This window comes from Pangasianodon hypophthalmus, chromosome 2, assembly GCF_027358585.1.
Source record: "Pangasianodon hypophthalmus isolate fPanHyp1 chromosome 2, fPanHyp1.pri, whole genome shotgun sequence".
Taxonomy (NCBI): Eukaryota; Metazoa; Chordata; class Actinopteri; order Siluriformes; family Pangasiidae; genus Pangasianodon; species Pangasianodon hypophthalmus.
This window is the reverse complement of record NC_069711.1, coordinates 7068258-7081630: the sequence shown is the minus strand read 5'-3', so window position 1 is coordinate 7081630 and position 13373 is coordinate 7068258. Positions and strand designations below refer to the sequence as shown.

At 37.0% G+C, this 13373-nt stretch overlaps 1 protein-coding gene across 1 annotated transcript in view; it reads left to right on the top strand.

Annotated features, from left to right (window-relative positions):
• LOC113529215 (contactin-4) overlaps nt 1-13373 on the top strand; it is a 127006-nt gene that overhangs the window by 58848 nt on the left and 54785 nt on the right. The window contains exon 2 of the mRNA XM_026918266.3: nt 12445-12592. Within this exon, the coding sequence (XP_026774067.3) occupies nt 12523-12592 (70 nt within the window). The 5' untranslated portion in view covers nt 12445-12522. The remainder of the gene's footprint in view (nt 1-12444; nt 12593-13373) is intronic.

The window sequence follows — 13373 nt, the reverse complement described above, 5'->3', positions numbered from 1 at the left end:
GTACTACACTACAGAACTGGTTTGAAGAAATATTGGAAGAAATTGGAATAGACCAAATAACATGTTTGGATACAGGATTGGTTACAGGGAACTTGCACAAAGAATGTGAAAGTTTAAAGCTTGTGTGTTCAATTTAAGGGCAACATACTGTTTGGTAGGCCTTGTTTTATTAGGATCTGGCTTTTAGCTCACATTTTGAGATACATTGTGTCCTGTGCGATTTGCTGCTGTCTGAATAGTTGATCTAATCAACTGGCAAAAAAAAAAAAAAAAAAAAAAAAAAAGGAAAAAAAAACTACAGAAATTAGCAGTAGGAAATTTTAATGCAAGAGGAAACCTCTCACACTGTCACAGACTATTCTTAATTATTTCACAATTTATACATATTTACATATTAGTTTTACTGAAAGAGAACACAATCAAATCAAAATAATCTGCAAAGGTGTGAGTGCATGCTCTGAGAGTATCAATACTGGTAACACCTTTGGCATGCGTGCTTACCCCCACAACACACATTACTTATACATTTACACACATCATGTACACATTCCTATTGGCAATGAGTTATAGATTTGTCCCCAAACAAACACAGGTTCTTTGACAGCTGTGGTAAGGATTTTATGCACAGTGGCATAATGGAAATGTGTATTTGTCTGAAATGAGCGGCTAAATTACAACCTGCACTTGCTTACGAGCTCGATCCATCAATACCTACTTTATGATGTGAGCTTGCTTTTTTTGGGGGGACTTATGACAGTGATAACTCATAGCTCTCTGAGGTACTTAATGTTTCCTTTCTAGTTTTCCCTGCTTTTCTCATCCTTCTTTTTGAAATTTGTGGGGTTTTTATCACATCTCCATAAGAACTCAATAAGAACTTTGCTATTTCGTTACGTCTCCTGCCTCTGTAATACCTCTGTAGTACTGGGTAAACCTATGTAGACTATATAAGAAGGGACATAGTAGACCAGAAAAGTCTGAACTGAGGTGAAATGTAGTCGATCACAGCAGAACAAATATATAACAAAATAGAATGAAAAAGCTGGGCAGGATTATATACCTCATTTGGCACATGCTGGATTTCAAGCTGGTCAACCAATTTAAAGGGAACAGGATTAAAGCTGTGTTCCAATTTGCCTCATGCAAACTGACTGAGGGAGACTAGCTGCGTGTGTGTGTTTCTATGGTTTTGCCACTAGCTGCTGTAGAATGGAGGCACTGTGAGGTCTCAATAATCTGTCAAAGAGCTTCATACTAATTTTACAGCATTAATGAAGATTGACACTCAGTATTACCATGAACAGAAGGTTAAAGCTGCCCGATAATACTTACATTGCTAATAATGAATAAGGCTCAAGTGTGTGCCAAATGAGGTTATGCTAGCAGTGTCCACTACCTTCCATTTATTCATTAATTCATGTTAGACATGTTACCAGACTCAGTGATGGAAGAACCACATTGACCTGTGAGGTACTGAATGTATGTGCACTGTATGTCAGATAATTCCTTTAACCATAATAATTTAAAAAAATAACAAAAAGTAGCGGCTTCCAAATGGCGCAACAGAAAAGCATCCACCCTGTTGCTGAGAGATTCTAATTCAAATCCCAAAGATGTCACAGCCATTAGTGGCCGAGAGCCAAGGGAGCAATATCGGCCCTACTTTCTGAGTGGGAGGGACAGCATAAGCTTCTGGAGAGAGCTCGCTGGTAGCTGGGAATTGGCAAGTGACCAAACAGGGAAATGAAAAAAAAACCACATTATAGCATGTACTATTTAGATCAAAGCCAAGTGTATATTATTATTATTATTATTATTATTATTATTATTATTATTATTATTATTACTATGTATTTTTAATTAAAGAAGAGTCAATGTATTTGTTATAAAAGCATGTTATAGTTTTATTCCATGTGTTTATCTGCTTTTGTTTTTGTTTTTTGCTTTTGTTAATCAGACTTTACACCTTACACATTTTACACAAGTGTATATAAAGACAAGTGGAAGTTTGTGTTGTAAGGTTATATAAAGAAGGATGCACTTATGTATTAATTATGTTTTAAATGGTAATCAACATAGAATTTGGTTTAGATTCATGTACGTTGGTGTAGGTGATGATTTGGGTGGATATGACATTTCATAATTACTCTTGGCCACATTTAATTCAGTTTGTGGTTCATATTTCAAGCATTATCTGCCGTCTTGGCATCTCCAGACTAGTTGATTCTAAACTTACAGTGAGGTGGCCTTGAGGTCCCCCGCTTTGCAGCGACATGACAGCAATGAATTGCATAAAGCTCTGGCGCTGTGCCTTGGCTGAGAAGCGCTTATGAAGGTCAGGCTGGCAGGACTCAGACAGTCTGTCAGATTCATGTGGTCTACCCCCCCACCCCACCCCCCAGCCTACAAACATCAAATGTGCTCATGATGAGAAGTGTAGGCTTCCCTTCTGGATGGACTAGGCTTTTGCAGCCTGTGATTTAGATCAAAACATAGATATATATGTACAATGATATTCCGTTTACTCCCAAGCTGTAAGCAGATCAGTTGGCATCGTCACCTATGCCAATGTTAGTGTCTTCAACCACTTTCATAAAGATAGCAGTGCAATCTGTTCATCTGTGGAAGGGGTGCACATTATCTATGTCCTGATATTATTGGAGATTATCCCTGACATATCACTTCCCTTGCAGGCACCATTAGCCAGGCTTCATCCCGCTCAGTATTTCTACCACCTGCGACTGCTTTTCTCTGGGCCCAAGAATTATTACTATTGTATTTTTCTCTGGTATATAAATTAATCACAGAGGGATTGTGATCAACTACTTTTATTATTATTATTATTCGCTGAAAGCTCTGCCTCCCAGAGGATGCCTGGATCAACATGAATCATTAAAAACAGGGCACCGCTTTCTTGTGACAGATAATTCAGCACTGGCAGGTTGGCACCACATTTGATGCATATTATCATTCCATATCAGGCTGGAAACAGATGCACTAAAGCCTCTGTTTTTACATTCAGAACTTTGGATGACAATGATGACAATTCATGTAAATAACACATAGTACCATACAATAACAAAAGTACAGTTTCAGTGGAATGATGTGCAGCACAGTACAATAAATACACATGGTAGTATGGATACTTGTACAGTACAGTCACTACACAGCATCAGGATCAAGCAGGTGCCATGACTTCAAAACTCAGAATTACATTGCATGACAAGAAAACAGTAAAGGGACAGCTGAAATAGAAATAAGCACTGACCATGATGTTAATGATTTAGACATGTGGTATTTGTTATATGAAATATATGCATTAATATTTGTTCGGATAAATTGTTCCGATCAAGGCCTTGCTAGACCTTTTGCACCATTCTGTGTAAACTCTAGAGACTGTTGAAAATCCCAGGAGATCAGCAGTTTCCAGCACTAAAACCAGCCCATCTGGCACCAACAACCATACCACAGTTAAAGTCACAGAGATCACATTTTCCCCCATTCTGACGTTTGATATGAAAATCACCTGAAGCTCTTGACCTGTATCTGCATGATTTTCTGCACTGTGTTGCTGTCACATGATTGGCTGATTGGATAACTGCATAAATGAGCAGGTGTACAGTTGTTCCTATTAAAGTGGACAGTGAGTGTATAATAGATCTCTATAAGTGGTTATGGATAGTATGTATATAATGAACTTGCAAAAGCTACAGAGGTGCTCTGTGTTAACATCAGTTTGCATAGTACTAAATTACCAAGCATTAATCCTTATAATTTATTTTTAGCATTTGCAAAATATTTTATAAATATATCTTCTTGTTGGGTATTGGCCATTTTGCTTACATTGTATTAAATACATTTATATATAAAACTGTATTAACATCTATTCAAAGAAAAAAATTTACTCACTATAGAAGTCCTATATCAAACTGAGCCAGATGTCATCATAAACATGCATTGCACTGCCACCCCAAAATTTTTCAGCACGCATTAGCAACCATGCAAGGTGGTCTCATGATCATATTATCAGCAATATATAATGGATTATATGCTGTATTGTATAAATGATTTGCCCTATTCATTCTTGTAAGTATATTTTATTTATGGCAATATACTGTATCTAATAGTATAAGTAATTATTGCTCCATTAAAAAAGTATTGCATAGTGTTCCTTTATAAATATTATTACGTATTTGGCATTGCTAGTCATGATGTAGGTGGTGGAGTTTAAAATAAGTGTACAGTGTTTTGGGGGGACATATTTTAAATCTGGCATTGTTTTATTAAACACGGGGGCTTTTGTAATGCAGAACTGGCAGCCCTTCCTAACAGACAGCATCCAAAAAGCTATTGTGTAGCTATTGTGTAGATTTTAGTTAATAATATAGGGCAAATGTACTGTATTATTTGTTAAAAACATTAACCATGGACCAAATTTAGCTACAGGTGACCACTTAAGCCCAAAGGTGCCCTCTAAGTAGTGTGGTGCTTTGCAGATAGGTAAAGCATTGTGTAGCTCTGCAATTCATTACATGGACATTTAACATAATTATTCATTTATTGAAGATATTCAATCTAGACCATTTTGAACACTCACTGAACATTCTTAAAACTTAATAATTGGTAGTAAGACTGCTTGATAATAATAATTGAAATTATGTTTATTTGTCTCATTAAGCCAATTTGGGATTTAAGACTAGGATTGTTTTTGTGGTTTATTGTAGCATTCAGAAAATTGTTTTCTTTCACACTGGAAATTATAAACCTATATTCCTAAAAAAATAAAAATTAAAAAATTACAAAACTGCTTCTTAGTCAGGTTAATCAAATGAACCACAGCAATATCTCAACCAGTTATTTTTAATTAATTCAACATATAAGTCCAACTGCAAATAAAAACACAACCATCTTATCTAGCCTGCTGCATTGCTTAGCTGAGCTACACATACAACTACCAAGAATGCCTGTATGCAAGTGAACTGCAGGTTAATGTTGCAGTGGGTTTGAGAATTATACAGTTGGGTCCTTGTTTCTCAGCCAAGACTCTCTCTGGATATACACATTAATAATGTTGTGAAGAATACAATTTCTTTACAATGATGCATACAATCATAACTGAAGTGAGATTATTCCAATGCTTTACTGAATAGTTAGAATAACAACATTTTAAAAAAGCCTCAACTTCTTCAGTGCACAGCTGCCAGAATACTTTAGGATACTGGACCATGTTAAAAATTGGTTCTTTTTATATTTTCAATACACTTGCTATCTTTATCTATTAAAATTTGCACTAATTTTAAAATGTTTCTATGAACTATTATCTACTGCACAGGTTTTTTTTAACAATACCTGGGGTTTAAAATATGCAAGAACTCCATAAGTATTGTCAAATTATTGTAGGCTGTAGTGTTGAGTATAGAAGTCAGAAAAGCTCTGAAACAAAATTAGTCAGATGAAGTAAAACAAAGCATCTAGTAATGTGATGTGGAGGTTGATGTGTGCAAAAATATTAGTTTTTTTAAGAATGTGAGCTCACAACATTCACTATGGAGTAACTGTAATCCTACAGTTCTTTACATGTAAAGTTCTCATTTACATCAGTGTGGTGTTCTTTCTGTGCAACAAATTCTGCCTGTGGAAGATTGACCTTTTGTGTAATATAAAGAATGCATAATTCATAATGTTTTTAATGCAATAGATTTGCTAATATTATGTCTATAGATTTATGCTAAGCCTCAAACATAATACCTGTGTGGATGGACAATGAATTAAATCCTGTTTTCCATGTTTAAAAGATTTAATTATTATTATTGTTGAATAATTTCACCTTTTAATACGTAACTGAGCTCACCAAAAGTAAGCATTCTCATGCCTAAATAAGTTATTAAAGGTTATATTAAATGTTTGTCAATGTATCAAGGGTCCCGCAAAACCACAAAGATCAAACTCAAAACCTGCGGGCCAAACACTGCCTGCTATCTTCCATATTCCAGGCTATTTCCCATCCCAACTACAATTTAAAAACTGCACAAAAACACATGAAACCAGCCCAAAATGTTCTGCTATAGGAAAAGTAAGGCTAATATTTTTCTTTTTCTTAGTCTTTCAGGGGACCAAGTTAACAGTAGTGCACATTTCTAATTTGGAGCATATATCTGCAATACATGGACATTATTATACTCAGAACCTGGCAAAACTGTTCGTGGAACAAATACCAAGTTCATCAGCGTTATACAAATGAGAGATGCACAGTTTGGTTTTAATCCAACCTTACTCTAACTTATTGAGCTTGCCAGTTTTGCCACTAATATGGCCCAGGTTGAATTTGATTTTGATGTCCCCGTCCAAAACAGTCCACATTATTGCCCAATATCCGGTTTTTATCAGGTGTGTTGAATGCTGAGAGGGAAAAAATGTGGAACCTCTGGGGGAAGGTCATTTTATGTAAGACTAAAATCATGTGATAGCCACAACAAAAGTAATATCTAATGAAAGGTAGCAGGTCTCAAGCGCTCTACCTGGAATTCAGAAGAAGTTCCTCCTTCTCACATGGCTACTGTTTCAGTATCCATTTCAACTGCATGCATGACTATATGCATCATCCTTGTGTTGTCTAAGGATGTGAACCACATATCCGGTTATTGACTTGTCTTCCAAGACTTGATTGAGACTCATAGTGGCATGGTGGGTCAGAACGACCAAAAAAAAAAAAAAAAAATTAGAAGAAGTAGCACAAGGTTAAAAAAGAACCCCAAATCAATAAAGTTGGCTGAAATGACAAAGGGTTTGAAGGTCAGCACTTGTGGTCCCTCTGAGCAGATAATACCGGAACATAATCAATCTCATCTGATTTAATCTGTTCCTCTATCTAGGCTCATTTTTCTCTCCTCTCCTGGTCAGTTCTTTTCATTTTCTAGCCAGTGATTGCATGTTCCCCAAGAAGCTTGGTGAAAAGAATGAGGATCAATTCACAGAGCTTTGATATAGTGAGAAGAGAACTTGGATGCTCAGGTCAAGAGAGAATGAAATCCTATTAGATAGCAGTTGATGTAAAACATTTAAAATCAGCAGCTAATAGGGTCAGGCCAAAATCATTTAAGGTACAGACAAGCACCTACACAAGCAGCCTATACGAGACCATGCTGGATATCTGCATTTATTTAATGGCATGCTATCTAAGAAATGCTCACTCAGAAGACAGATTAATGTAACCATCATCATGTCGTTAGTAATATATGATTGATTATTGTTTGGGACAAGAAAATAAATTGGAAAATTACTGTATATACAGTATATACAGTATAATGAAGATATAGATATGAGATATAGCTAGATGATGATGCATGCATGAATGCATTCAAAAACATTCCATTATAAGCAAATAACATTACTAATAAAAACTCACACACCTAGCTTTCAGGATATCTGCTACTGAGCAATCTGTGCAATTCACACGATCATGTTGGCTGAAGTGTCACAGTTTACAGTTCATTGACAGGGCATGGCTAAGGGTCAGAGGATGTGTTGCGCAGCCAATAGATCCTTAAGTTGTATTCCTCCTTATGAGCCACTTACCCATGAATAATTTGGCAGGAGAAACAGAAGACTTCCAGATCCTGGAAAAAAGAGTCCAGGATTTCAAAAACAAGAAAACAGAAAGAGAAGTAAAACAACCATTTTTTAAAAATAATGAAATAATGTAATAATTATTATCTCAGTACAGAATGCCATGCAGAAGTATGTGCATACATTCACTTTAATGGTTCTCATACAATCAATAATTATTATAATGTTAAATTTGTTCATTAAGATCTTGCACATATGGAACTCTTTACCCCTAGTAAATTATTAAAGTTTATTGCAAGGCTCTAGCAAATCAGGGAAACATCTCATCTTTTTTTCATCTTAAAATGGTTAGAGATGTGGATGATACAGGGGAAATGAAAGACTATTAGAGGTTCCAGGAGAAAATAAAGCCCCGCGGCAATCAACAAGGCACCGTTGATTAACCTCTGTAAATTGGCACTGAGCCCTGCACACACTACACTTTTTACTAAAGTTCAATCCCAAACCAGTTAAAAGCATTTAATTTGTAAGTGGGCTCATTTAAATTTATGAGAAATGAAGCAAATTTGAAGCAAATATCCCCCTAGAATAAAAGCATATGCCATGCCCTTGACACATCTACTTCAAGAAATCCATTCTCAAACCCATTTACATTTATAGCCTTTGATTGCCACTTTTCCAAAATGACATAGATAAAAAGATTTTTAAAAAGGATATAGAAATGAAGCAATGTTTTGTAGCTGAAAGAATCCAAGGCATTAAAAGTATTCAAAGAGAATGTGGACATGAGTGAGTATGGCAGGCAAGGATGGCAAAAAAAAAGGCTGTCTACCTAAAAAACCCATAAAGACTAAACAGAACTAACCAACAGTTTTTGGAACTTGCTCTTCTGTCACAACAGCCTTTTTAGATCTGCTCCCTCTTTTGTAAAGATAAATACAAAGGATATACTTAATTACATAACCTGTACTTAATTGCATTATCTGTATACTTATATCCCTCATGAAATATTTTTAACTTTGTGGAACTCTCTCAGACAATTTCAGATGTGGTTATGTCTGTAATTCTTCCTTAGGATTTGTGATTCCTAAGTACTGTTTAAAAAAAAAAAAAAAACCTGACTGGAGGACCATTAGCATTTACATATTAAGAGGACAAGGCTATGTATATATATATATACACACAGTCAGGTCTGGAAGTATTTGGACAATGACAGATTTTTTATGATTTTGCCTTTATACACCACCACAGTGGATTTGAAATAGAAGTGTAGACTTTCAGCTTTATTTTAAGAGGTTCCCAAAAAATATTGTATTTACCATTTAGGAATTACAGCCATTTTAAACAAAGTACTTCCATTTTCAGGGGATCAAAGGCATTTGGACAATTGACTGACAAGAAGTTAATTGACCAGGTGCGGTCCATTCCCTCGTTACTTCAAGACAAATGAAAGGACAAAGGTAAAAGGTCTGGAGTTGATATCAGGTATTGAGTTGGCATTTGGCAGCTGTTTGACTGAAGCTACCAATATGAAGTCCAAAGAGATCTCAATGCAAGTGAAGGAGGCCATCATTAGGCTGAAAAAAACAACATAAATTTATAAGAGATGGAAAAAACCTTAGGTGTGGCCAGATCAACAGTTGGGTACATTCTTAAAAAGAAAGAAAGCACTGGTCAGCTCAACAACATCGAAAGGCCTTGAAGACCACGGAAAACAGCTAAAGTGGAAGAAAAACCCCTTCACATCATCAACAGAAGTCAAGAATACTCTGGAGAAGGTAGGCGTATCATTGTCAAAATCTACAATCAAGAGATGCCTTCATGTATGCAAACCACTGGTAACATTCAAGAACAGGAAAGCCAGATTAGACTTTGCCAGAAAACATCTAAAAAAGCCCCCCATGTTCTGTGAATAAGATTCTCTGGACTGATGAAACCAAGATTAACTTGTACCAGAATGATGTGAAGAGAAAAGTCCCAGCTCATGATCCTAAGTATACCACATCATGTGTCAAACATGGTGGAGGAAGTGTAATGGCATGTACATGTATGGTTGCCATTGGAACAGGCTCACTGGTGTTTGTTGGTGATGGGACTGCTGACAGAAGTAGAAAGATGAATTCTGAGGTGTATAGGGCTCACATTGTCTGCTCACATTCAGCCAAATGCTACAAAACTGATAGGACGCCGCTTCACAGTGCAGGTCGATAGTGACCCTAAACATACTGCGAAAGCAACTCAAGACTTTTTGAAGGCAAACAAATGGAATATTCTTCAATGGCCAAGTCAGTCGCCTGATCTCATCCCAATAGAGCATGTTTTTCACTTATGGAAGACAAGACTGAAGGCAGAAAGACCCACAAACAAGCATCAACTGAAGGTGGCTGCAGTGAAGGCCTGGCAAAGCATCTCCAGGGAGGAAACTCAGAATTTGAGTTTTGAGAACATGGGCTCCAGACTTCAGGCAGTCATTGACTGCAGAGGATTTTCATCCAAGTATTAAATTTATTGTTATATTTACAATTATGTCACTTTCTCGAAATACCTTTGAGCCCCTGAAAATGGAGGTACTTTGTAGAAAATGGCTGTAATTCCTAAATGGTAAAAGCCATATTTTTGTGGAACCTCTTAAAATAGATCTGAAAGTCTACACTTCGATCACATCTTGATTGTTTTATTTCAAATCCATTGTGGTGGTGTATAAAGGCAAAATCACAAAAATTCTGTCATTGTCCAAATACCTCCAGACCTGACTGTATATATATATATATATATATTACATACTGATCAGGCATAACATTAAAACCACCTGCCTAATATTGTTTAGGTCCCCCTTGTGCCACCAAAACAGACCTGTTGAGACATGGACTCCACAAGACCTCTGAAGATGTGCTGTGGTATCTGGCAAGACATTAGCAGCAGATCGTTTTAGTCCGGTATGTTGTGAGGTGGGACCAGACAGAGTTTGTCCAGCACATCCCACAGATGCTCAATTTAATTGAGATCTGGGGAATTCGAAGGCCAAGTCAAACCATTCCTGAACAATTTTTGCAGTGTGGCAGGGCGCATTATCCTGCACTCACCATTAGGGAATACCGTTGCTATGAAAGGGTGTACTTGGTCTGCAACAATTTTTAGGTAGGTGGACAGGGGTCAGCATGGGCACTCTGACTGGTCTGCGGCTACACAGTCCCATATGCATCAAGCTGCGATGCGCTGTGTTCTGACACCTTTTCATCATAGCCAGCATTAACTTTTTCAGCAACTTGTGCTACAGTAGCTCTTCTGTGGGATAAGCTCAGACGGGCTAGCCTTCGCTCCCCACGCGCATTAATGAGCCTTGCGCGCCCATGACCCTGCTCACGGGTTGTCCTTCCTTGGACCACTTTTGGTAGGTACTAACCGCTGCATACCGGGAACACCCCACAAGACCTGCCGTCACAACTGCTGTCTAGCCATCACAATTTGGCCCTTGTTGGAGTCGCTCAGATCCTTACGCTTGCCCATTTTTCCTACTTCCAACACATGTTCTTTGAGAACTGACTGTTCACATGCTGACTAATATATCCCATTCCTTGACAGGTGCCACTGTAATGAGATCAATGTTATTCACTTCACCTGTCAGTGGTTTTAATGTTATGGCTGATTGGTGTGTGTGTGTGTGTGTGTGTGTGTATATATATATATATATATATATATATATATATATATATATATATATATATATATACTGACAACTCCTTTTTTACCATAGAGAACATCTGACTGGTACAAAAAAAGTTTTTTTTTTTCTAAAAACCTTTACAGAATGCCTATAGGACACATTATAGTTCTCCATGATTCAGGAAGTTGTTCTACAATTGATTGCTGAAATTGATTGCTCAATAAATCATGACTTAGATCAAAAAAAGCAAACGAACAGAGTGATTTAAATGAAGGAAATTTACTCTTGAAGTAATTAATAAATACATTCTAAAAATAAATTGTCTTTGTTTAAAAATATTATGCATCACTCCTATTATATTTGTCTGCTATAAATGAAAGAGAGAAAAACTGACATACCTGAGAACATTTATTGTAACTGCGCAGAGAGTAAAAAAAAGTAAAAAGAAATAATAGAGTCAGTCAACAGGAACAATAAAGATTGTATTACAGTGTCGTACGGTAATGCATTACTCTTAAATCAGTGTTTCTGGAAGTGCCAAAATGCTTCAAGCACATTTATTTACCATATTCATGTCCTATTCAAGCATTCATTTGTAACAGCAAAAAGAACAATGATGACAGTAAAAAATTAAAGTGACTAAAGCATAACTCTGATGTGTTTAGATGAAATGGATTGGATTCTCTGGAAAGATTATGCTCATCACTCTCACAAAACACAGATTTGATCTAATACATCTCCTTTCATTATATCGACTTGTAATTCTGTTTGGAGATACACAGTGTGAAAATCAAATACAGGTGTAGGTTTGTAGGTTCCTTATCACGGCAGTACTGCAGTCCATACGCGTAGAACTAATACTTTTAGCACAATCCAAACAGTGCCTTTGGCAACAGATGTGAATTTAGATGTTACAGCTACAAGCGAAGCCAGGTTTCTTTGCAATCTCTGTCTCTCTCTCCCCCCCTCTCTCTCTCCCTCTCTGGAGACTATCATAGTAGTGTGTCGACACTACATATCGGCTGCTGTGGATCAGCTGTGAGCCTGCGGGACTGGGATTCTGTCTGTGCTTATTTGGATGAATGAATTATTAATGCGCTACTGATTTTCCTCAATCTCCAGCTTTGCTGCTAGATTTTCCAACAGACTTTCAGTGTATGTAGTACTGCACTTCACTACAGCATCTCAATTCTTTCTGTCTCTCTCTTTTGCAGATAACAGAAGCTGATGTGCACACTAGAACATCGCTCAAGTATTTTGGACAGGCAATAAAACTGAAAGTGTGGCTTTGGATGATGAAGATGACGATTTTACTATCACGGGTGGCGCTAACCCTGCTGTCACTCAAATGCTACCTTGCAGGTACAGTATTTTTCTAGTAACCTTTAACTCTGCACCTGATCTGCTTAATTCCCATTTCTCCATTTCACAAGAGGAGGATGGTGCTTTATTGCACTCCATCTCATCTACTTTACTCTTTCGTCTTCAAATAGAGCACACTGTGATTAAGTTTCTTCAGTTGCCCATATGGCTGATTCTTCTTTGATACATCTTCATGGAGTATGTAATCAAACCTTATTTTGAAGACTATTTTGAAAATTTTGAAGACTTTTCTGAAATTTCACACCATTCCCTAGAAATGTTGAAACCCATTCAATGAAAAGTCTTCAAGATAAAACCACAAGTCAAGTGGCCTTGACCTGTTATTACTAGGCACATTGACCTGAATGATTGAAAACCTTCATAGACTCACTTAATCCACTCCTGCAGCATTGTGTGTTTCATACTTAGAAGAAGAGGTGGCTCAAGAACTTCCTCCCTGCGGTGAAGACAACCGCCTTTCCCAGAATGAGCGGCCCTGCTCTAAATGGATCATTAATTCCCTTCATTTAAAGGACATATAAAAAGGCAAAGGAAAGGGAAAAAAAATGAATGAGGAGACACGAGGCCCTCACCCCAGGCAAACAGGCCATTTCTATTAGCCTGACTATGTGGGAGGGAGCATTTCACTTTGTCCTTGTCAAGGTTAGGGACCTGTTAAAAGAGAGAGAGACAATCTTCCTGTAGAGAACAAGCAGGTGATTCATCCCTAAAGAAGAAGAGGAGGATGAACAAAGAAAAACATGCTGAAATTTAACTGAGA